Source organism: Lepisosteus platostomus, chromosome 5, assembly GCF_059453375.1.
Source record: "Lepisosteus platostomus isolate fLepPlt1 chromosome 5, fLepPlt1.hap1, whole genome shotgun sequence".
NCBI lineage: Eukaryota > Metazoa > Chordata > Actinopteri > Semionotiformes > Lepisosteidae > Lepisosteus > Lepisosteus platostomus.
In genome coordinates, this window is record NC_142615.1 from 6,823,014 (window position 1) to 6,849,122 (window position 26,109).

At 39.5% G+C, this 26,109-nt stretch overlaps 2 protein-coding genes across 2 annotated transcripts; both read left to right on the forward strand.

Moving 5' to 3' along the window:
- On the forward strand, positions 1-14,487 carry LOC148662810 (C-type mannose receptor 2-like). The gene is made up of 6 exons (XM_088630861.1): positions 1-79; positions 4,990-5,043; positions 5,510-5,884; positions 11,547-11,897; positions 13,661-13,860; positions 14,476-14,487. The coding sequence occupies exons 1-6, from the start codon at positions 40-42 to the stop codon at positions 14,485-14,487; spliced, it is 1,032 nt and encodes a 343-aa protein (XP_088486987.1). The 5' UTR covers positions 1-39.
- On the forward strand, positions 14,484-25,356 carry LOC148662811 (antigen WC1.1-like). The gene is made up of 10 exons (XM_088630862.1): positions 14,484-14,508; positions 15,106-15,420; positions 16,392-16,694; positions 17,391-17,444; positions 17,616-17,921; positions 18,399-18,674; positions 20,517-20,609; positions 22,572-22,643; positions 23,148-23,219; positions 25,247-25,356. Exons 1-10 carry the CDS (start codon positions 14,484-14,486, stop codon positions 25,351-25,353), a joined length of 1,623 nt encoding a protein of 540 aa, XP_088486988.1. The 3' UTR covers positions 25,354-25,356.
- The last annotated feature ends 753 nt before the right edge of the window (positions 25,357-26,109 follow it).

The following is a 26,109-nucleotide window of genomic DNA, read 5'->3' on the forward strand; positions in this document are numbered from 1 at the left end:
CAGGGGTGAAGACAGGGGTCTCAGCTGCACTCTGTCCTGATGACAACGGAGAGCTGCCTGTCCATCTTCTCTCTTGCTAGTAAGTGTTCCACTATTATTTGACCTCTGAGCTTGGTCAGAAGGAGGCACTGATTCTGTTTCAGACAGGCAGTCAGGATGATAAGCTCCAGAGGTTGTGTCAAAGGTGGTTGGTGTTCCATTTTTAAGGATACATTTGATGTATTACTGTCTGTGTGCTTTTGGGTAAAGCCTCTTAAATTATTGAAGTAAAATTAAATAGAGAATCAGGGTGTCCACATTATTTGAAACAGTGACAGTAGATAAGACAGATACTTTGTTTATTTCCATTTTAATTTTCTGAGTGTGACTCTAAAAGTCATTTTAGAGACACAAAACAAATACAAAAAGAATCAGAAGAGCTCAAAATAATAGAAGAATATTGCTAGTTTTAGGAAATTCTGATGTTCTACTCGCTATTCTTTCAATTAAAGATACTACTACAGTTAATGCAGAATTTGATCTTTGTGTAGAGTTCTGGGTTTAAATTAAGGCAGACAATGATTTAATATATTCAAATGTGTACAGTTTCAGTAAATTGTCTGTGAAATGATTTGTGTGTTGCAGCTCTACAAGAACTCTACAAGAGGTGTTAAATTTCAACTGCACTACTTAAAGATAATACAGATTTAACTTAATAGCAAGAAATCAAAATATTACACAACATGCAACTATACATTTTATATTGACAAACGTATTTCATTTGACTTTATGTGTTATATATAAAATAATAATTCAACATTGCTTTATTGTGTTCTAGCTCTTTGCTCTTTTCACAGTATTTTGTAGCTATTGCTGATAATACTAATTATATACAATTAGCAACTATATATATATGAACTAAATGTATATCAGTAATTATAACATTATTTATATTACTATTAGGAGCTATCCAGACAGTTTGTTTTTCCTTAAAACACAAGAGAACAGTTTACAATGAAGTCCTGGAAGGCAAAACAAAGTTTTCACACATAGAATATTTCACCATTCTTTCTTATTATAACCCATTGCAAACACAGTTCAGACAACCACTCCTTGCTATAAAATACAAAAAAAATTATACCATTCAATTTACGCCATGTTTTTGCTTTTAATTATTGTTTCAGTTAAGCTACTCTTTTGATTATAAAACAAGCTGTGGTATGAAAAGGCAGACTGATACCTTTGTTCACATTTAAAAAAGTAAACCAGACCTTGTAGTAAAGATTTAAAGGTTAAAATCCACTGATAGACTTGTGTTGGATGTCAGTAGAAATGCACTACATGTAAAACATGGTAAACTGCACAGTTAATTAATCGGCATTTAAGATAAGTAAGCATAGGAGAAAAGCAGCAAGAGGAAAACAGATCTTGTCAAATTTTGACATGTCATTCTTATTCATGGCATGGTGTCCACTCTTGTCATTTTTAAGAAACTGCCTCATCTTAGTTTTAAATGCGTTGCACACACCCTTGGGTTTATGTGTCATTGTTTGTTGTGAAGAAATTGTCTGAGTTGACTGCCTCTATGGTTTTGAGGTTCTAATATACTCATATACGATCTACTTGTTGTATTCTGTGTCCCAGACTAAAGTGATTCAGTGTCTTTAGGCTGCCAGTGAACAATATTCCTTAAGACAGAGATTCAGTTCCTTTAGCATGTCATTATACAGATGCAGCCATTCAAAACGAGTGGTACAATGCGGGGTATGGTGTGGTACAATGCGGTGGGTTTGTCACATCTAAATACGTTTCAGGTTATACCGCATCATACATTATGCAAATTAGATTATGTTAATAGTATCTGGAATCACCTTGTAAAACTGCCAGGTGGAGCTAATAAAGCTTAACCTCTCATAAACAGCATTTGAGCTGTCACCAGAAAACACCCAGTTTTGAATCCCGATCACTGCTGAGGGATAATATTTATTCAATTAAGAATTTAAGTTGTATACTCTTTAGACTTTTAATTTTAAACTGTGTATTACAGCATGTTAATCATTATACATTAAAAAGTAGGTATATTTTATAAAAGCAAGATTGCTCAGTTGGACAAAAGTACACAACCTTCCACCTTCATCATAAATATTTTATGTATCAAAGTCTTTAACTTAGTAATTTACATGGGTTCTGGCTTTAACGTGCTTCTGTTTTATTCCTGGTATGTAGAACAGATCAGCAAGCCTTGAGTGCCTGTATGTACACAAGTACACAACCTACCTCCTTTATCATAAATATTTTAATTACGCAGAAATATTGTATGCATCAAAGTCTTTACCAAAGATATTACTAATAGTATTAATAATGAATGACCTTGGACAAGCTGTAAACTGAAAGTATTACCCTGGTCCACATTCTTTGCAACCCTCTTTGTAAACGAAAATACTTTATTTTTTCATTGACAAAAAGTAACACCACAGCATTTCGCATTTGTTCCCAATCATGCAAAGTAATTCTTGAGAATCTCAGACTCACCATTCCTTTCACATACTCATAAAAGATATTAATATAGGAACATAAACATATTATTGTATGTAAACTGTACTGTAGATGGCTGGTCTTGGTAGTTTAAAGAAAAAATAAACACCAGTATTTCATTTCTCCCTAAACATTTTAAGCATCAGAGTCTTATATGTGGTTATTTCGGAAATGCTTTTACGTGCTCCTTCTGACCATATTACTGTACGTTTATATACTTTGTGAAAAGTGATCATTTTAACCTTTTCTGCAAATATGCTCATTATCGGAGTAGACAAAAGCATACTTTTAGAATTTGATTAATAGGAAATATAATATGGAATTGCGTATCTAAATAAATTAATAATGATATAATTATATTCATGTACTGTTGCACAAAAAGTAGTATAAGACTTTCTATTGATATGTGTACTGCTGTGTCATCAGTGGCATGATGGTTTAAGTGACTGACTTATACTCCTGAGGTCAGGTGTTCAAATCCAGTTATTGCCATGAGTTTTCTTTTAACAAATAAACATTTCTTTGAAAAACGAAAATAGCAAATATTATGGACACTGTATTGATTTCTAAATATCACAACATGTTCGTACTGTATGTACATAGTGGTACCGCAGGGTGTAGGGCGCAAACCCACTTGATCCCAGAAGCGCTACATCATTAATACAGTAATATCTTCCATGTTGCATTAACAAGTTTAAGGAGGAGACACTTTACACTTCAACTCTTCAGTTCACAGAAAAATTTCACCAGAGCCTCACAACATTGTCCAATAATACTCTTCTTGTGTCTAATTTTTAGTTTAGCAGGATTCAAGCAGGATTTCATTTGAAAGGCAGTAACATCACCACACTGGCAAGTCCAAGTTTAACCCATTCAGAGCCTACATTACACTTTAGCTTTTCATTTTGAGCTGAAGACCCTCACACTATTGACCCTCGCACTTTGAATGGCTGCATCTGTAGACACAGAGAGACCTAACTGTCCAGGTCCAGAGAACACAGGCTTAGTGACCACAGTCTGTGCATATGAATGAAATAGACAGATCTGGCTATCCAGAAAGGAAAACCTCAGGGACCACTGTCTGGACATTGAAACTGGACACAGACAGACCTTTCCATCCAGAGAGGACAACCTCAATGACCACAGTATGGAAATTGAACCTGGACACAGGCAGACCTAACTGTCCAGAGAGGAGAAGATCAAATATCACAGCCTGGACATAGAAACTGGACACAGACTGAATGGCTGTTTAGACATTATTTCATGTTTATTTCTTTAAGGATATTATAAAACCAGGCAGCTGTGCAGATATTCCCAGGGCCATTATTTACATTTAAGAAATGCTTTGACAGGAATTAAACACTGTGCTTTCCCCAGACACATAATATTTTACTTCAAAACAATTATAAACAGTGCAAGAACAAGGTATAAGACATTTTTCATACAATTTATACATTGCAACAGGCTATAAGCTAAGCAATTTTATTATTTTCTGAAGATAAAATAGTACTACAATCCATGTAGATAATACTGTAAATATTATATATACATATATGATATTATATATATATATACAGTATACTATGAGTATTATATATAGTATACTCTAAGGAATTTGTGACAACATTTTCAATTTTCCTAAGAACACTAAAGAAGATTCAAAGAAGGTGTAACTTCTCATAGCTGGAAGTTTTTATAGTCTGAGTACAGCTGGTCACCTCTGTTATTACAATGAGTGGGTGTTTGAAAGTGACCATTACATAGCATTGGAACTATACTAGATTCTTCCTCATATTACACAATGGCTATTTCTGATAATGTCATCCCCGCATTCCAGAGCACTACTCATTATTTCAGGATTTTAGCATTTTGTTTTATTTTTGCCTTTCATACTCGGAAATCAAAGATTCCTGAGTAACCCCTATGTAAAGTGAAACATGCAGGAAATAGAAAATAATACTGTTTGCATGATGCACTGTACGCCCACAAAATATTCTTTGACATGAAAAATTCATTACCAATAATAATTTATCACTGTATGTGCCTTGAAGATGTGAAAACTGAGTTAATGCAGCTATCTAATTACTGCACAAATAAACTCACCCTGCAAAAACCCAGACATAGTTTTAGTTGTTTTACTTTTATCCAATCAGTCCTTTAGTACAGTATCTTAACAAAACTCGGTTCCTTCCATTGTTAAATGTCTTTACTAGGTCTCGTTTGCTTGCACTTTTATAACATTATAAACCTCCATTCTCAGGTTGCCTTCAAGTGTTTGTGACAGCAGGTGGACAGCAGCTCTGAGTGATAGCAGTGTCTGTTGGCTATCAGCATAATCTCCAGTAATGACAGAACACAAATGCACTTAATCTGTGTAAACCTAGAGAGAAGTAGGTTTCGATTCTGAGGTCACAATGTTAATGTTTTTCTCTCATTCCATGTTTTTGATATATTTGTTCCTCTATACATTTCCAGACTGGAAATCCAGAAGCATGGAGAAGAGTGTGTTTCTCATCCTACTGTTCTCAGGTCAGTGTCTTCTGCTACAAATCTTGATCTTTGTTACCAGTTTCTTCACTGTAGTTTGTAGCTTTTTACAAATTTGCTACTCTCCTCCCTTTCACAGTGTTTTTGCTAAATAATATGAATAATATTATACTTAATACCATTAGGGTCACATGATTAGAACCAGCTAACTCTGTTAATAACCAATCATCTGCAGTTGGTAAGAATGATTTGGTAAAGGTGCACTCAAAGTTGTTTTTATAGACAAATGGCATAGCTGTGAGTAACAAATTGCACAAACTGATTGTCCAAAACATCGAATATCAAAATTCTTTTTCATGTGGAAGTTACTTTGACATCACACAGTATGAGACAAGTGGAAATATTGATTCCCACCCTAAACTAACCTCATCGACGGATGTTACCCTAACTTATGTGTGGTTGCAGTGCTTGACTGAAACCTCTTGTGGGTTGTGTTGTGTATTTCCAGGACTCTGCAAACTCTCTTTGTGTCGCACACATCAGTATCACTTTGTGAGCACTCCGCTGAATTGGACCGATGCTCAGCGTTACTGCAGAGAAAAGTATATTGACCTGGCCTCCATCCACAGCAGGGAACAGCTAGACAGGCTTCTCAGCAATGCAGAGAAGACATTCTATGCCTGGATAGGACTTTATGTAGAATGGCAGTGGTCCCTGACAGGCAGTGATTTCTACAGGGAGGGTGAGACTCTTTTCCGCAATTGGCATAGTGGGGAGCCAAACAATAGTGGGAATATGAATGAAGACTGTGCAGCGATGGATAGTCAGGGTACTTGGCATGATATGCCCTGCAGTTTCACCAGATACTTCATCTGCTATCAAGGTAACCATCCCTGCCATTGTTAAGTTTATTATTAAGTACCCTTAAAAGGACTGACACCGCTATGCTCATGGTTGACTCTTCTATTGTGTCACACAATACTTCATTAGAAGCCACAATGAATGACATACATATTCAGTCCAGGTAACCTGTCTCAGAGAGCTGAAGTATTCCTGGCCATGTCTACATGGTCCCACTCCTCTGGGATAATTAATAGACCAGCTAGAAGGAGAAAGGCATCAGTCCTCACCTTGGCTCTAGGCTGGCAGGAGAATGAGGGCAAGGGCTCATTAGGAATGGATCTGCGTGACTAAGTCAAGGAGGCATTAGGAAGGTGTTTGTAACTGAAGGAGCTAAGCTTTGTATATCAGTGGGAGATCATACTTTCCCCTCATAGACGAGAGAGAAGTGTAGATGACACAGGTTGAATATTCTTGACAATAGCACACAGTGAGGAGATCTCAGAGTGTGAGGGAGAAAACAATAAACTGGCTGTTTTTTTTGTCCAGGACACAAGTTTTGATTCTAGAGTAGTATCCCAAACTAGATGAGCTTCATTAGATAAGGACTAGACATGTTACTAGCTGTTAGTGATCTAGTGCTGGGTGAAGTGTAAGAGCAAAGAGCTGACTTGATTTAAGAAATTATTTTTTTAACCCACCTCCAACCCCCAACTTTGGATGACTTCTTTATTTTTATTTTGTTTCACTCTCTTGTTTTTGTTCTATTTAGACAATAACAAAAAAATCTTAAATTCACAAAAAAGGGCCTTCTCAGCATCCAGTGTGCATATAGCTGGTGTTGATTTACTACGTTAAGTGTGATAAATCACATTAAACAGCATTCTTGTATTATCTGAAGAATATTTATTTTTCATAAATCATGTTTGATTGGGATGTAGGATTTTTGATAGCACCTTACCTAACTGATTAGCGAGTACTTTAGCTAGAATCTTATTGTCCAAGTTCATTCAGCTTATTGGGCGGTAACTACTGCAAAATGATGGATCTTTGCCTTTCTTATACTGTATACAGATGCAGCCATTCAAAACGAGCTAGGTATGCTGCGGTAAAATGTGGTGGGTGTGTTGCATCATAACACATCATACTGCATTTTACCGCAGTCATGGTATTATTATCCGGAATCATTGCCAGATGGAGCTAATAAAGCTTAGCCTCTCATGTACAGCATTTGAGCTGTCGCCAGAAAACACCAGGTTTCGAATCCTGTTCACTGCTGAGGGAAAATCTTTATCCAATTAAGAATTTAAGTTGTATACTCTTTAGACTTTTAATTTTAAACTGTGTATTACAGCATGTTAATCATTATACATTAAAAAGTAGGTATATTTTATAAAAGCAAGATTGCTCAGTTGGACAAAAGTACACAACCTTCCACCTTCATCATAAATATTTTATGTATCAAAGTCTTTAACTTAGTAATTTACATGGGTTCTGGCTTTAACGTGCTTCTGTTCTATTCCTGGTATGTAGAACAGATCAGCAAGTCTTTTTTTCCCCAATTGCTTTTCCCCCCTCTATTTATCATATTGGCTAGCTAATGCCCTCTATTTGCTAGCAAATGTTACTTGTGGCTGTGTTTCTGCGTTGTGTTGCAACGAGTTACTATCGTGTTGGGCCTAACAACACCTTTTAACTGTGGCACAGGCCTCGAGTGCCTTATTGCTTAAATAATTAAATTCTGAAAAGTTTCTTTTACTGTGATAACGAGTGAAAGTATTCATGGAAAATGATAATCACTTAACTTTGAACATTTTGTGATATTTAGAAATACCAACAAATTCAATATAGTGACGATAATATTTATTATCAGTAATAACGACAGTAGTAGCAGCTTCAAATTATTTGTTGTTAATAATAAATGAGGTAGCTTCGAACAGTTGTGATATTTAGAAATATAAAAAATGTCAATATACAGTTGTGTCCATAACATTTGCTATTTTAGTTTTTCAAAGAAATGTTTATTTGTTAAGAAAAGTGATGGTGACAGTAGGACTTGTCCCGAGGACCTCAGGCTTACAATGCACACGCTAAAGCCTTCACATCACAGACATAGTTACATGGTAAATAGTGAAACTGAAGCACACATAGAAAGTATATTATACTACTAGTTGAGCTACTGTCTAAGAATATAATTATATTGTTATTAATTTCTTTAGATACACAATTCCATATTATATTCCTTATTAATCAAATTCTAAAAGTATGCTTTTGTTTACTCCGATAACGAGCGTATTCGCAGAAAAGGTTAAAACATTAGCACTTTTCACAAAGTATATAAACTTAATATGGTCAGAAGGAGCACGTAAAAACGTTTCCAAAATAACCACATGTAAGACTTTGATGCTTAAAATGTTTAGGGAGAAAGTGGAATACCGGTGTGTATTTTTTCTTTAAAATACCAATACCAGCCATATACAGTTTACACAATATGTTTATGTTCCTAAATTAATATCGTTTATAATCATCAGATGCGTTATGCTCCTCTTCTTTTTATGCTCAGCTACTAAAATTTCCCTTTAGTTGTAAAATTCCATATAAATATTCAATACTAAACAGATTAAAAAAATGCATAGTAAAGAGTGTAAGTTATTAAATCTTTTCACTACCAACCAATGCACCACAAGTATCCCTGTCGGTCACTTTGGCCAGCCAATCACGTACCGCGGTATAACGTGAGTAGTTGCGTCCGGTATAGGTTTGTACCGTGCATTTTGAATGGCTGCATCTGTACAAGAGTTATTAAAGAGGTCTTGTCTGTTAACCACATATTATTAAATATTTGCAGTAAGATTGGACTAATTATGGACTGAAATGTCTGGTAGAACTCAGCTTTAAATCCATTGGATCCAGGTGATTTATTGTGAGAAAAGGAAGCAATGGCTTCTTTAACTTCTGATAGAGTGAGAGATGACTCAAGAATATTTCTTTCTTCTGTACTAAATTTTGGGAGCTCTGTATCTGCAAGAAAGAACTGCATATCTTCCACTGTGCTAGAGGCTTCAGATGAATATACATTTTTCAAAGAAACTAACAAAGGTTTAATTTCTTTCTTTCTGATCTTGGGTAATTGACCCATCCTTTTTCTTGATGCTGCTAGTAGTATTGTGTACAGCTCTTTTTTAACCTGGCTGCAAGCATTTTCCCTGCTTTTTCCCCCTCTTCACAGAAGTTAAGTTGAGCTCTACTTAATGTAAAACTCTGTTTTTATCCTTAATAACTCATTATATTGTAGCTGTACTTGTATCAGATTACCTCAGTCTGAGCTGTTAGCCTTCATTATGATGAGTAGGCAACCTTCTTTTGACTCCCTTTGCTTTTTATGAAAAGTAGCAATTCTAATGAATTCTCCCCTTAAACAACTCTACTTGCCTTTAAAATCAGCCTCTTGTAGTAGGGAGTTATTAATTTTCCATCTTCCTAATGGTGTTATTACGTCAGGTAGTGAAAGTATTAACTGTATAGGACTATGATCAGTGATGGTTCTAGGATGAATAACTGCATCCCTGGTGTGTTGCATGATATTTTGAGAAATAAAGAAATAATCAATTACGGAAAAGGATTTGTGTCTATCAGAGAAGAAAGTATAGTCTCTTTCTGAGGGATGGAGGACTCTCCATACATCTGATAATTTTGATCAATTTGTGAAGTGATAGAGTTGCTTTGGAAGGTTTTTTCACTTGTTTCTCAGTTTTGTCTACACTAGGATTCATTACTATATTGAAGTCTCCTCCAAGAATAATATGTGTTTGCCGACCTTACTAATTCAGCTTCTATCTTTGTAATAAATATTGGGTCATCTAAATTAGGACCATGCACATGTCACTAACAAAAGTCACTAACCAGGAGTTCCATTTACCAGTTAAACAAATAAATCTACCATTCTGATCCTCTATTTTACTTTTGAGTAAAAAGGGAGCAGGTTTATGAATAAGAATGGCAACCCCACTGTTTTTGATGAAACTCTAGATCCATTAGCCTGTCCAGCCGAATATCTACACATGTGATGCACATCCTCAGTTTTCAAATGAATTTCTTGCAGGAATGCTACTTGTGTTTTTAACCTCATCAAACTATTTAATATCTTATTGTGTTTGGTTATACTATTTGAACCTTTAACATTCCATGTCATAAGGTTAAGACAATTATCCATTAAGCATAAAAAATACAGTGTAAGAGTAAGAGAGTAGATTAAAATGTTGTATATCCAGACCACCAAAGCGTTGCCTCCAAAATGCTGTCTCTAGCTCCCACCCCCCTCCCTCCATTCCCCTTCCTTCAACCTTCCCTTTTTCCTCTCCCCCCCCCCACCTTTCCCTTACTGATCATGAAGCTGAAAAAAAAACCTTGCTTTTTACTCACCCAAGGTAATTATTATACCAGTATCTAAATCTAACCGTTATTAATATAGCTTCACAGCTTCAAAAAGTAATGTACATAAAAAAGCACAAGAGTGATTTTGTAGACATTGTTACATTTCATATCTTGAAACATATTGTACTCTGAGGGCAAGGCTATCTTCCCAAATTTCAATTCCAATTGATTTTAGGACAAAATGAGACTAGCCAGAGACCCCAGAGCAGTTTAATGTAGTCTAGATTACAGGCAGTTTTATTTAAATTGATTAACTTAACCATGCCTATGTTTACAAGAGTCCATTTATCAAAAAAATAAAAGAAAAACGTTGATTATGGTCTTTTACTACTTACAGCCATGTAGTAATTTTTGGATCTTTAAAAAGCTTGTCATCCATATAATTTGTCTAGAATGAGACGTACTTTAACACCTCGTTGCCGGTTACTTTTCATAATGGGGTACAGCCTTTTCCTTCTGGCCACAATTTCTGGTGGGAATTGATGGTTAATCAATGATTATTTTTTAACTCTCTTCCTCTTTCCATTAATATCAACTTCATTTTGTAGCTCGAAAACCGAGCCACTACAGGCCAGGGTTTGGTTAATACAGGGCTTCTTCCCAGTTTCCTCCTACCGACACAATGCACCCATTCAAAGCTCACTCCTTCCACCTCTTCCTTCGTTAATTTCAGTTCTTCCCACATGAAAGTTTTCATAGAAATAGTTTTTTTAAAGATTATTTAACTGGTTTATTTAGCTGATTAGTGAACTGCTGATTAACCTTTGTTCAACACAGAATTAATTAGATTGAATACTCCATTGTCTGATGATTAATGGAGACAGAGATTGAAGAGCATGTTTGAAAATCAAGTGACCTGTGTGAGTAGAACCAAGTTAAGAAAAACCTAGGAAGAAAAGCTCCAATCCAAGAAAGGATCCAAAGACTAGGACAGACCACTTCAAACATTAAACACTGGTGTGACACTCTGGCAGTGTTGGAATTAAGGTGATATTTGTGTCATCAATTGTCACAGACTTTTGAGATGATCCCTCCTGGTGGCAGAGGACACAAATTTAGAAACCTGTAGCAAGAAGCTTTGACATATTACAATCTGACAATAACATGAAAGATGAAGAGTTAACCATGACAGTATTTCAATTTATAAACATTAAAGACATGAATTTAAGGATCCTTGAAAACAAAATTATAGAGTAATAAAAAATACGTATTGATTTTTCATATATTTTACAAAAATAGTTAACATATTCACACACTCTTTGTCTATTCAGATAAAACAGTCAATGGGCTGACATACGTTCTGATCTGGGAACAAAAAAGCTGGCCAGAAGCTCAGAGATTCTGTAGAGAGAGGCACACAGACCTGGTCAGTGTGAGGAACCAGAGGGAGAATGAGAAGATCAAAGAGACAGCGAAGGGGAATGAAGTGTGGATCGGTCTCTACAGGGGGGACTGGAAATGGTCAGACCAGGAGAGCTTGTCATTCCAGAACTGGGCTAGAGGTGAACCCAACAATGCTGGTGGAACTGAAGACTGTGCTACTGTGTTCTTAGACGACAGTAATAGGGGAAAATGGAATGATAATTTTTGCACTGTCCTTTCCCCTTTCATCTGCTATGATGGTGAGTTGAACACATCTCTGCTGAGAGATTCACTTCAAATTGATAACACAATGATAAAACTCAGCTAATAATATACCAACACACCTCACTTCTCACACACCAACACACCTCACCATACAAACCAGCACACTTCACCTCTGCATTAAACAACTTTTATCTTACTCACAGAACCAATGTCTCACAGCTTATTTTTTGTGACAGCTTTTTATCTCCATATTTACTTAATCTTATTTTAACTCCCTTCAGTTTTATAGTGTTCATGGCAGATCTGTTTCTACTTTTAAATATAGATCTTTACAGAGTGAGGCTGGTGAATGGCAGTCATCCCTGCTCTGGGCGTGTCGAGATCATGCCTGATCTGACCTGGGGCTCAGTGTGTGACACTGACCTTGACTGGAAGGATGCAGCAGTCATTTGTAGGCAAGAGCATTGTGGGATTCCTAAAGCCATATTTGGTGGAACTAACTTTGGAGAGGGGCAGGGTCCTGTCTGGCCCGAAGAGATCCAATGCCAGGGCAATGAAACCCATCTGACCTTCTGTCAAACCTCCACCACACAGCACCAGAACTGCACACACAAAAATGATGTGAGCATTGTTTGTTCAGGTGAGAGCATCAATTTGCCTTGAGTACTTTATAAGGCCATATCAAGACTACAAGATTTTGTGCTTGCCAGAAGTTTCTCTATTATAACCTATGATTTAGCTCCATAGCTTCTGATGGTTCTTGCTTGGAGATCGGTGGAGAAACACAAGAATTAGAGCACAGGGTTACTGCTGAGGCTCAGGCCTTGATAGGTAAAATCTGAAGCTGTTTTTGCAAAAGTAAAACATCTCTCACAACAAATTCACACTTTGGGACAGTAACAGCTAAGAAGATACCTGCTCACCCTTTTTTAACAGACATTTTAGGCTGACAATGCAGTTGACTATGTCAAGGCATGGCTAGTTTTCTCTGCTGTGTCTAACTGCAGTGTGGTTTGTTACTAGTTTGAAAACTTATTTTCTCTTATTGACTGTTGTCATACAGATAATTAGTTTCAGGTTCTGTAAACTATACAGTGTTTTGTATGTAAAATAGGGGAAAGAGGCAAAATGGCAGCTTCCATTTCCAATTTTTGCTTCCACCATAATTTAATTATGTATTAATTCTGTATGCAACTTCACTTGTCCAGTCATGTCTTAGTTTTTGTATGTTTTCAATTGTACCCAGTTATAGTCTGGGGGCATGTGTTTTCTGTGTGGATACTGTAAGTGTGTGGTCAGCATAGGAGAGGGCAGGCAGTTTATCAGCTGCTGCCCTGTGTAGAGCTGAGCAATTCAACACTTCTCAGTAAGCTAAATCATATGATTCAGTACAATTCAGGGAATCAATTGACATCAGGACCCAACCTGTACCTCCCCACACCTCCAGACAGCCCTGGTCCACCTGGACAGTCCTGTTACTCAGCAGCTCACTTTAACCCCATTAAGCCTGGAAAACAAATTACCATATAGCTCATCTGTCCAGCACCTGTGATGTAGTTGAAGTTATATCTTCTCAAGCCCTACTGAGTCCACTAGCCTGTAAAACACCCAATCAGTTTCTAATGAAAACTACTCACTCTCCCTCCTTTCCAACTATAGCCCAAACACAGAAACCCTTTTCCTCCTGGCTGTTCATATAGACCGGTAACTGAGCCCAGAAGAGTGGCCAGTTCCACACACACACCTCTTTTCCCTCACAAGGAGTCTCACTTCTCCTCTTGTTGTTTCTCCTGTGCAGGATACACAGGGTTCAGGCTGATGAATGGCTCGGACTCCTGCTCTGGGCGAGTGGAGTTACAGTGGCTCTACAGGGAGTGGGGCACAGTGTGTGATCTCTACTGGGACCTGAGAGATGCCACTGTTCTCTGCCAGCAGCTGGGCTGTGGGGAGGCTGTAGCAGTGCCAGGGCAGGCCTGGTTTGGACAGGGCAGTGGACCAGTAAGGGCAGATGTGTTTGAGTGCCAGGGCAATGAGAGCCATCTCTCACACTGCGCTGTTTCCTCATGGGGGAGAGCAGTGTGCTCTCATGGACAGGACGCAGGAGTCATCTGCTCTGGTGAGAATTGGGTGTTAAAAACACAGTGACACCCTCTTTGCTTACACACAGCAGCACACTGTCTTCATGGTTTACTGAATACCTGCTCTGTTACATGCTGCCAGCAAAAATATATTCCTTAAAGCGTGTGAGTATAATTTAATCTTGTCATATATAACTCAAACATTACCTAAAGGGGTAATCATTTTCATAGTCATTTTCTTTCAGATGATTAGGTACAAAAATTTACTGTGGACAAAACTCTTTTTTATATTTATATTGAGATCACGGTCCTAAAAATGAAAGAAAGTCTTGGATCTCAGAATCCTGTAATTAACACCTGAACTGTTTAATTAGTTTAATTAATAGAGCCCTATTAAACAGGAGGCTGAAAAAGTGAGTCTCAGAAAGTCAATGATTACAGATGTTATGTACAGTTCAACCCCACACACAGCTGACACTGCACTGGTGAACCATCACTCCTGTGGACTGAAATGAGCTCATTTCTTCTTTTACAGAATCAAATATGACCAGAGATTCACCTGCAGCAGGTAAAGAGAGAATGAAGACTGTCTATCCGTTTCAATTGTAGTTTAATGAATGGTGTTAAATTGCTCCTCTCACACACAGCTCACAGTCTGATTTCTCTCTCTGTGTGTTTGAAAGGTTTCCCTTCTTCAGCTGTTCCTCTTTCAGAAACACCAGGTATGAATTAGCCCCTGTTCTGTATCTACAGGGCTCTCATGTGTTGACCTCTTTTGCTCAGTTCAATCCCTGATGAATCTGCGCATTTGTGTGTGTTTATAGTTTGCTCTGTGTCTCACACACACAGTCTGGGTCTTTGGGACCTACAGCAAACACATCTACCTGAATACAGCAGTTTGTCACCTGTAAAGCTATTGACTCTGTGCTCAACATTGAATCACAACAGTAACAAATCTGGTATAGTGCTGATGATCAACACGGAGTCTGTTACAAGTACTAGATATATTAAATTAATCAAAAGTCAAGAACCACTGTACTTGTACTGTATCTGCTTTGCCTAGTGGGCTGAGCTGATCTTCAACTTGTACTGTAACAGCAGGTCATGGTGATCTCTTAGTACTGCACTGATCTCTGACCCCTGACCTCTAATTCTCTGCTCCTAGACCAGCTGTCCCTCAGGCTGGTTGGGGCAGGAGGTGACTGTGCTGGGAGGCTGGAGGTTTATCACAGGGGCTCCTGGGGGACAGTCTGCGATGACTCCTGGGACCTGGCAGACTCTCAGGTGGTGTGCAGCCAGCTCCAGTGTGGGATGCCCCTCAGTGCCCCAGTGCTGGCCTCCTTCAGCCAGGGAACTGGACCCATCTGGCTGGATGAGGTAGGCTGTCTGGGGAACGAGTCATCTCTGTGGGAATGTCCCTCAGCAGGGTGGGGACAGCACGACTGTGGACACAAGGAGGACGTGAGAATCCTGTGTTCAGGTAAGACAGCTATTTTATATGTTTGAAATCTGTGCAAAGGTGTAAAAGAATAAATTGAAAAAGAGGCTGGAATGGGAGGAAATGTCTATGAGTCAAAAAATATCCCTGTTCCTCAACATAGGGAGTTTGGATATAATTCAAAAACCCATCTCAAATCCCATAAGAGATTTACAAAAAAAACTGATTGAGCATACACAAATGCAGCAAAAGGTGTGGAGGTTAGATGACACTAAATGTGGACATTTGATCTAAATACAAAGCACAGATCCAATATACCCCAGTAAACACTACCAACCAGTCAAGCATGGCAGTGTTGCGTCTCTTCAGCAGGGGCTAGGAAATCATTAAGACCTTAGGAAAAATGGACAGAGCCAAGTACAACAAATACTAGAGGAAAACATGTTTCCATCTGCTGAAGATTTAAAACTGGGGGAAAAATTCTAATTTCATTTAGACCTCAGAAAAACATACTGAAGCTTCTGGGGCTGAAGAGGTGGAGAGTAATGTGTGAAAGTGGACTCTTGGTCAATGTGGAGCCTACAGTGCTGACAGGAGTGAGTGGGGAGAGAAAGAATATCAGATAATGGAGGCAATCTTGGCACAGACGCACTCTGGAGATCATTTATATTTTGTGTCAGTGCTACGTGACATATATATTTATATGTTTTGTAATGGATATCAACATTTGATTGTGCAACTTCATGAAATAAATCACGAACATGTAGACTTTGAGAACTTAAAATATTATATTATTATATTTGCCATTATTTTCACAGGTGTGGAAATGTTGATCCATAAAAGTTTTGTGACTCTGAGGGCTCTATGTTGAAATAAATGCTTCAGATCAGACCTAAATATGAAATATATTGTAGAGCAATATTGTTTTTGAGAATTTTAACTGTTGTATTAAAATAAGGTTAAGCTGTTTATGTAAGAGTGATTTCTTTCTCTGTTTCTCACTTTATTCCCAGAGCACAAGCAGCTGAGGCTGTCTGCAGGCTGTTCAGGACAGGTAGAGGTTTACTACAATGGCACCTGGGGCAGTGTGTGTCAGAACGCCATGACGGACATTACAGCTGCAGTGATCTGTAAACAGCTGGGCTGTGGAGACAAGGGCACCATCAGAGAGACAAACTCTAGGCTGAGCCCGGATCCCAAATGGCTGGACTTTGTCTCCTGTCGCAAACATGACTCCACCCTGTGGCAGTGTCCCTCCTCCCCCTGGGGTCAGAATGACTGCTCAGACCGGGAAGTGGCTAACATCACCTGCTCAGGTAAAAAGATCTCATGCTTTTCTCTGTCATAAAAGAAGTCCGTATTGATTCTTCCATGCTAGAACGTATATGAACTGTGTGGAATGAGAGACTAATGAAGGAGTGAAATAGAGGCTTTGCAATTCAAAGAACATGTTAAGAATTTAATAAACAGTTTTGCCTTCAGCTTTAACAATTCATCAAAGCAGACTTCAATAAATCATCTCTCCATCCATCCATTTTCTAATCACTTCTTCCAATTTATAGTCACACAGGAGCTGTAGCCTATCCAGGGTCAAGAAATCATGATGAACAAATTAACCACAAAGAAGAATTAACCACATAGAAGTCATATGCCATATTGCATAGTAATATGTTGTCTCCCTGTGGTCTTCATGTGATCTTATATGGTGTGTTTTGTACTGCTTATTGACAATCATTAACCCGTGACTTAATTACATAGGTATACCAAGTTAAAATTTGAAATTATTATTAATCAGGGGATCCTCCACATCTCAGCTAGAAATGTTAACTCTGCCAGATATCACAAAGTCTATCTAAAAAAGAGACACTTCCTAGTCACCTATAGCTGTAGCAAACCTTTCAGTCAGCAGCATTTTAACCCTCATTCATTCTTGTACATGTTGCTATTGTAATGTATTGTAATGTAATGTAGTACAGCAGTAATAACTGAAGTGTTATGTTATTGTTTTTCAGCCTCCAGCAACCACAGGTCCTGTTCTGAGGACCCCACTCAGCAGCACTGCACAGGTTAGTTTACAGCTGCTGTGACCCCAGAAGCGGAATCATTTCAGCATGGGATGATTCAATCAAATGTTGCAAAGCAAACACTCCCCATGATTATCCAACAGGCACCGCTCCTTTAAAGTCTGCATCCAATCAATCAGAGGTTCTTACATTGTTCTGGTTTTTCATCATCAGAGGCTCTGCGCCTGGCTGGAGGCACTAACTGCTCTGGCCGGGTGGAGCTGCGGTACGAGGGCTCCTGGGGGACAGTCTGTGACGACTCCTGGGACCTGCAGGATGCCCAGGTGGTCTGCAGACAGCTGGGCTGTGGGGACGCAGTGAGTGCAGCAATAGAGGCCTCATTCGGACCAGGGAGTGGTGCCATCTGGCTGGACGAAGTGAACTGCAGGGGCAGTGAGCTTCTCCTGTGGGACTGCTGTCACTCTGGACTGAATCAGAGTGACTGTCAGCACAAGGAGGATGCAGGGGTTACTTGTACGGGTAAGATTGGAGGGATGGAGGATTTTCAATACATTACAAACAGGGATTCTTATCTCTGCAGGAGTTTCATATTCTGCCATGTCATTTCCTTTATTTCATGATCATTCTAAGCAGGGGCAACATTCAGCTCTTGTTAAGCCAATTAATTTAGTTGCAGGAAGTGATTCAAGCCCAGGCCTATCTAGGTTATCCTGCTCTGATCTCCATTTGTGAATTCTCTTGACTTCTCTGACAAATGTAAAGGGATTTAAATCTGGACAGACAGCAAGACCACATGCTTGATTTCTCTAAAACAAGCTTTTCTTTTCTCTTCCCCAGGTTTGACAACTACAACAGTTACAACAGCTACTCAAGCAGCAGCAACAAGTAAATTACAAAGCTTTCCTGTTCCAAATAATCCTTATTCTCCATACTTATGCGTCTTCACATATGCAGTGCAGAAACCTTTTCTCTCTCTTCTTGGCATGACACTAACAGTTTTACTGGTCTGGTGGAGGGGGTTGGTTGACCTTCTGTTGGGTTCATCTGATTTAAGCTTCAAGGGTTTGTATTCAACCAACACTACATCTCCCCTTCTGAGTTCTTCTCCTTTCCTGGCTTTACCAGGGGTCACTAAATCACCCAGACAGCCAAAGCAGGAGGCAGGAGGCTGGACTGTCCCGGCTGTGGTCTTCTTCCCGTTGGGAGCTCTGGTCTTTGTGCTGCTGGTCCTGCTAGTCGGGCAGCTGCTGCAGAACAGGAAACTGCGTAAAGGTAAGGAGTGAGTCCAACTGTGAAAACCTGAGATGGTGTTTGTGTTTATTACACATGTAAAAGTAACTGTATGTCACGATTATTGTCCCTCCCCCTTAAGGGTGCTCGAGCCCTTTCACTTCAGACTTAATTCTGTGCACCTGACCCCTTTTCCCAGCCCACCTTAAAAGCCAGGCGCTGACGTTCAGCCTGGCTCTGCATCTGGTTTCCGCACCGTGCGAGTCCGGGACCTGGAAGCGCCTGGTCCCGTTAAAGTTTTAACCTCTGTTCCTGTTACTTGTCCGCCGGTTCCGACCCGGTTCGTGTTTTTAATTCCTTGTTTGGATGGATCACCTGGCTATGGACTTTCTTGCGTTTTTGGATTCCCTCTATGGATTACTTTTGGATTGTTTGCCTCGGCCACACCTTCCCCGTGCACCAGCGCACTTTGGACACGCCCCCCCCCTGTTTTCAGCCCCGTATTCCTGCATGACTTTTTCCTAGTGTTTCCCCACTTCTTCGGATTGTGTCGTCCGCATAGGGTCCGGAAAGAACTGTTCCTTACACTGTATATGCAAGTTTATGTTCAACTGTATATCTTAATAATCAAAGGATACTCAACCTCAATGAGAAAGAATCTATTCACATTTCATTTCAAACTAAATATCACCCTAACAAGTTGAGGGAATCTTCCCAGGTCATAGACTCCAAACTAGGTGTACACACCTGTGCAGCAGCAACAGGTTTACATTGATCTGTTCAGACTTTCACAAAAGACATTTAGTCAAGCTCTGGGATGTGTGCTGTCTTTCACAGAGCTTTTACTTGACAATAAATTATGATCCAGGGATTCTTGGTGGGATTTCAGTTTGGGGAGATCACAGGCCAAGGTTCCGGGACTTTGGGTTTTGTTTCAGTGTGGGGTTCTTCTACAGTTCACTTCATTCTGTTCTGCTCTACTGTGTTGCTCTTGGGTGTTCTTGTGTGTTCATTTGTTTAAGTGTTATGTTAGGTCCCATTTATTGGTCAGAGCCTTCTATGTGTGCTCACTATGTACACATTGAAAAGTTCTTCACCTTACCAAATTAGGACAACTAATGGTGTCCTCTTTTCCCTTTGTTTCTGAAATGGCTACTTAATTGCTTGGCTATGGATTAGACTGCTTTCTTGTATTCACATCGTGATCCTTGAGAATATTCTCTTCTGCCCTATATACAATGTGTAAAGTGCATGATACATAAGTAAGAATTTATTGTATCTTAATTTCAATAAGATACAATAAGAAGGAACTTAACCTCACAAATATTGCCTGATGTTGCTGAAAGCTGTGTCTCACAGGAGTTCTGTATTTTCCAGAGGCTGAAGGAACTAAGGAAGGTGAACAGGAACTAGAGAAGACAGAAACAGGCAGGGAAAGCAGCCACTGCAACAGTGCTGGGCAGTTTAGCCTCAGGTCTTGGACCTCAGGTTTCGGGGTTCACTGCTAGCATGTCTCTAGTAGCAGCTCAGTTATCTCAATGACAGAGCACCTTTCCAGTGGATTTTATACAAAATGCCATGTTTGATCAATGGGAAGACTGAGTGGCTGATTGATAGGATGACAGACTTATTAACAAATGGCCAGAGTGTATTTGAATAGGAGCCTCAGAAGAAATGTGATCATTCATGGTAATGCTATGGTGTCCCGGGATAGCAGTAGTTTCTGAGCTGCTGTCGGTTTGGTTGCAACATTGTGCAGTTATGCAGTGACAAGTGGTTTTGTCTTCCCTCTGTTAAAAACACCCATAAGAAAATATAACAAAAAATTAAATATTTTTAAGATATCCATTAAGCTGTGTGTCCCTTTGTCTGTTCTTTCCAAAGCTTTAGCTGAAGCAGAATTCGAACCCATGAATGTCTACCAAGAAATTCCATTCAAACAGACTGTAGAGGGGGCCCACCGCACCGCCAGGAGAGGTGAGTGGACACACACACTGGCAATGACAGCACCCCCTCTTGTACAGGAGACAGGAGATCACACTGTTGACCACTCAATACTTAAGTCTCAACAAGTGAACAAACACACTGACACAGAATGTGTTCACAGGTTGTCATTACCGGCACTGGATGTGCTTTCTCAGTGAGCAATGGATGCACAGCAATCTTCTACACAAAACATTTCAATTTCACACCTCAGAGCAATAGTGAAGTTACTCTTAGGGACACTGTACCTGGGGAAAGATAAAGACTTATCATTGTTGTCACGCCCTCTGCAGCCAGAGGGCGTTCCTACCCTTTCCTGTCCCTAGTTTCCTGTGCTTTGCTTTCCTTCTGGTGTCTCTATCTCTGGGGCTATATATTTCCAGGTCTCTCATTCACCTTCACTCAGCATTGACATTCAGATGGCCTGAGACCTGCCTAGCACCAGGTCGCCCCAAGTCCGCTGCCTGAGGGCATTGGTTTCTATACGACTCCAGAACTGCTGAGCCGGGCTAATCTCCCATTCCGCCGCTACGAATAAGATCTTTTCTGCTCTCCTGCCATTCCACAGTTTGTCCCTTCCGACATCCTTAACAGAATGCTGAGCCTCCTACGGACCCCGCGAGTGGCGCATTTTTGTTTTTCCCGCAGGTTTTTTTTTTCTCCTTGGGCTTTTTTTTCTCTCAGCTCTCCTATTCTAATAATGGGATGCTCTTTCCGACTGTGAGCGGGCTGCGGCCTGGCTTTCTTCGGGTTGTCATTCCGGCATCTGTGATTGAATGTTGAGCTGGCCCTCCTATCCTCATTGCTGGATATCACTCAGGTCATCCGTACCTGTGACCGGGCCGTGTGCCTGGCTTTCCTCGGGTTGTCCACTCCGATATCAGCGATAGGGTGGTGAGACTTTTTATCTCTCCCATTCTCATTGCTGGATATCACCTTCCTGACATGCGTGCCGGTGAGCCGGTCTAGTGCCTGGCTTTCCTCGGGTTGTCTTCCGCCGATATCAGCGATAGATTGGTGAGCCTTTTTGCCGTTCTTCTATTCTTATTGCTGGATATCACTCCAGACATCCGTGCCTGTAAGAGGGCTGCGGCCTGGCTTTCCTCGGGTTGTCCACTCTGATATCAGTGATAGAATGTGAACGTGCCTATTGCGCAGTTGGCTGTATTTTTCCGGGGTTTTTGTGTTTTGATTTTTAGTTTTTGCTTGGTGTTTTGATTTTTTCACTTCCTGTTTTCCCCTTCTCTCTGGTGCCCCTTCCCCATGTGTCTCGGAACTTTTGGTTCCTATCTGTTTTTTGTGGTTTGTTTCCCTAGTCTCCCATGTTTATCTTTGTTGTGGTTTGTGCTTGTGTACTTTGTTTTAAGTTTCTGGAGCTCTACCTGACCCCCCCTTCCTGTACCCAATAAAGGTTTATACCCTGGAGGAGGGGGCAGCTCTCAGCCGTGGACTCCCGGAGGTTTCCTTTCAGTTAAATTAGGTTTTTCCTCCCCCCAGTGCTGTGCAGCTCATTTATTTGTATGGGCGTTAGGAGCCGCCCATAAAGGGAGGGGGGGTACTGTCATGCCCTCTGCAGCCAGAGGGCACTCCTACCCTTTCCTGTCCCTAGTTTCCTGTGCTTTGCTGTCCTTCTCTCTCTCTCTCTCTCTCTGGGGCTATATATTTCCGGGTCTCTCATTCACCTTCGCTCAGCCGCTATGCATAGGGTCTTTATCTCCTGCCATTCCACGGTTCGTCCCTTCCAACATCTGTGACACTTGGCCCATCTGACATCTGTGACAGTTGTTTAGCTAAATAGAAAGAATTCAATGCAGTATTCACCCGGTCTCTTCTTAGAAACACAAACTCTGTGTTACTGTTCACATCCTGGCTTCTCTCCTAGTGGGAACAGCCAGTAGAGGACAGGGAGGCTGCTGTCTGACTGCAGGTATTACTGGTCTGTCCTCCTGTTCACAGGGAGATTCCTCTCTGATGAGCTGACTTCTGAATATGACAATCTGGAGGATAGTAAGGAGCACCCTGTCCCAGGTAAACATTGCCCACTTACACATGTGTACTCTATCAAGATTTGGATAAACTCAATTTTGTTGTTTTGCAAACCTCAGTAAATCAATTTAGCCCGTGTTTGTAGGAAAAATGCAAGAAGCTCATTGACTTATTTTTAACATGCTTTTTGGTATTATGATGATGTTGGACATGTTAATGCCCACTCCGATCTTGAGTTAACTTTTTAAGTCTTAAATCATCAGACTGTTATCTTGTCTTACAGGGATATGTGTCCACATCAGTCCTGTGGCCAATATACACTGTCCTCCAAAATTTTCCTCTGTTCTTTATCTACAACAGTATTTTCTTGATTTGCTATTACAACTTATTACTTTGAAGTTGTTAGGAGCAATTAAAGAAATTAGAATAGAAAATCTAAACAAATTCACAAGTAATAAGAAGCAGCAGAAGAAAATAGCAGTGTGTTTGTAAAATTAATTTACTAGGTGAAACACATACTGTATTTAATTGATCTCTTGTTCCCAGGAAAACTCCTCTGTGATGAGCTGCAGTCTGAATACGATGATGTTGAGAACAATGAGAATGAGCCCATCTCAGGTGAGGGCTGTGGTAGTCAGGGGAGCTCACATTGGGGGTGGGAGGTTAAGCAGGTTACATAGAGTGGGTTTTACTCAATCCCTGGAGTGCCAGCTGGAATCCCTACTCAGAAACGTTACATGAAGTCCTGACTAAAAAACACATCTATTAGTCTATTAGTATATTCTATTAATATATTCTGTTTTCTACAGATTTTAAATTGGAAGAAAGTTTAGATCCCAATCCCATTTACTGTTCTCCTATATTTAAATTGAAAGCAAAAAGGATGTTGGGACAGGCTATACATTTACAGTAATGTATGTATGGTATGTGGCATTACTTGGGGGTGTGTTCAGTGTGGAGGCGGAGCCCTGGATAAAGGGTGGCGCGTTGCCCTAGCAACCACAGCTGTGTGACTGCTTAAGGACCACAGCATTTGAGACCACGTTTTTCCTCTGTTTTACTTTCTTTTTTCTTTTCGCCTGTCCCGCCGTGTATCTCCTACTGGGACAGGTTGAGTTCTTTTTTGTTTTGGCCTCGCTCTTCTTTTCTTCCATACTGGATCCCACTAAATAGGAATAGTCCAGTCTGGATGCCACTGTCCCAAGCGATCTTTCTTTTCCCCCAGGGTGGACCCCTACTAAGAGTGATAGTCCAGCCTTTTTTTTGGTTTTCGCTATCCTCACACTGATGCCTCTGCCCCATCAGATGGGGCGTCGAACTTAAAGGTGGTCGCCGTGGCTCCTCCCACTCCCACATTGTTGCAAATAATATAAACAATATAACATTTTTAGAATTTTTAAGGAAGACACATTATCTAATTAATCTGTTTTTGATGTTTCTTGTTTCTATTTTATTGGGGATATGAATATCTGTTTACAAAGTACATATTTTGTAATTTTAAAGTTTTCTACTGTGTCTTTTTTGTGGAACTTTGTCAGATTTGTGGAACTTTTTATATAGAGCCATTGTTGAAGATGATACCCTGGCTTTTTTTCAAGAACTACCTGGTTAATATCCTGGATCAATTAGTTACTGGGAACCACTAGTTACTACTGATTTTCTTGAAAATAACCTTTGTATGGTTGTATATGCTATAAACAAAGGTGAAAACAGCTACCATTTTCTATATATCCTTTGATTAAACAATTAATAGGTATTATATTCTGACATTAACTTATTTCACTCACATTTCACATTTTCAAATTGTGGGAAGAATGCCAATTGTAAACTTCTCAGCATTGATCGCCACATGTATCTTGACAGATGCTTCGGTTAATTTATATCTTTTCTACAAGCTTGTTTCTTTGACTAACTTTTCAGCCATTGTAGGCCTAAGTGACTAAACACATATATGTGCTTTCAGCACTACACTTTTCATTACTAAAAACACTTTTCTTTAAATATATCACATATTAAACTCCAATATTCTCTAAACACCACCATTAAGTTTGTTTTCACAGTAGCAAAACTATTGTGTAATAAACAAAACAATAGTATAATGCTGACAACAGCACTTCAGACAGAAACTGCTATTTCTAAATAGCAAAATAAACTAATATTTCTAATAGGAAAAACAAGAACAGCAGCACAGACTACATGTCACAAGACACAAGGCAAGCCAAGCTTTTCAACAGTGTGTTTCATAACCAGGTACCAAATAATAAAGCAAATTAATCTTTTTATAGGTATATTTATGTTGTGTTTCAGTTAAGAGAAACTCCAAACTCCATCCATAATTCGCAATTCTCAAAAACAACATCACAAAAGCAAATATTTGCCAAAATATATATGAAATATGCCAAATATAGTAAACAAAAAAAAGAAATGGCTGCCGGAGAACCTATTATGTTTTCAAATAGACCGGGCTATGGAAAACATTGATTTAATAGTTAGAAATAGCTCCCATAGCTCCTAGCTGTTCATCACATTGCCTTGTGTTTTTTATCCATTTTTTTCTGTCAGTGAAGATCCCATTTCCTCTTGTCAGGCTGAATCTATTTGCTGGGGCCTGTCTTCCTCTTGTGCTGACTGTGTTTCTCTGGTAGGTGTCTCTCCTATTGCCCCTGGAGTGCGGAGTCTCCTGGCCAAAGAGCCCTCAGAAGACGAAACTTCCTCTGTTGACAGCACTGACTATGATGATGTCAGAGTCTAAGCAGCTGTGTGAGACTGACTGTGTTAGATTATAGCTTGGGACTGAGTAAAACTAATATAATGCACCTTTTGTTCCTGCACTGCCACTGTTAAAATACTATTTTTTCTCTCCCTTAATGTTTTCAGTTCTATAGCTTATGAGGATTATGAAGATCCACAGAATTATAAGGTTAGGGCAGTGTACAGTAATTACAAAGTCACTGGCCTAGTGAGACCATGTTAATGTGTCTCCTGCTGTTTCTGCCAGGCTGTGAGACTGACCTACACATTTACTGTATACCTTTAAATTGAGAGACATTGCATTGCCACAGAAGGTCTAATGTCCAGCAATTCTGAGATCAGCACTGAACATTGTGATCGTGGTTACCTGTTAACTGCTGCTGACAGACAGATGTGTCTTATTTCCAGCACATGTAGATAAAAGAATGATCAATCAATCGGGCCTGATTTCATCTAGCAATTTCCAAAAACACTGCCTTCACAGAGCACTGAACAACAAAAACAATGTGTATACATCAGGGGAAATACAGAGATAGATACAAGCAAACAGAACAAGCAGCAGAATTGTTCAAATGATAAAAACATCTCACACGTAGACAAAAATGACTAAAATAATCCTTACTACATTAATCCCAGGCAACTGCAGCAAGGCTCAAACTCTAGACTCTTCAGTCAGAACTGATGAGTCATCTTTTCACATTAGGTTTTGGAAGACTGAATGTAACCCGAATGCTTTTAGAAGAATAATTATTTTTGT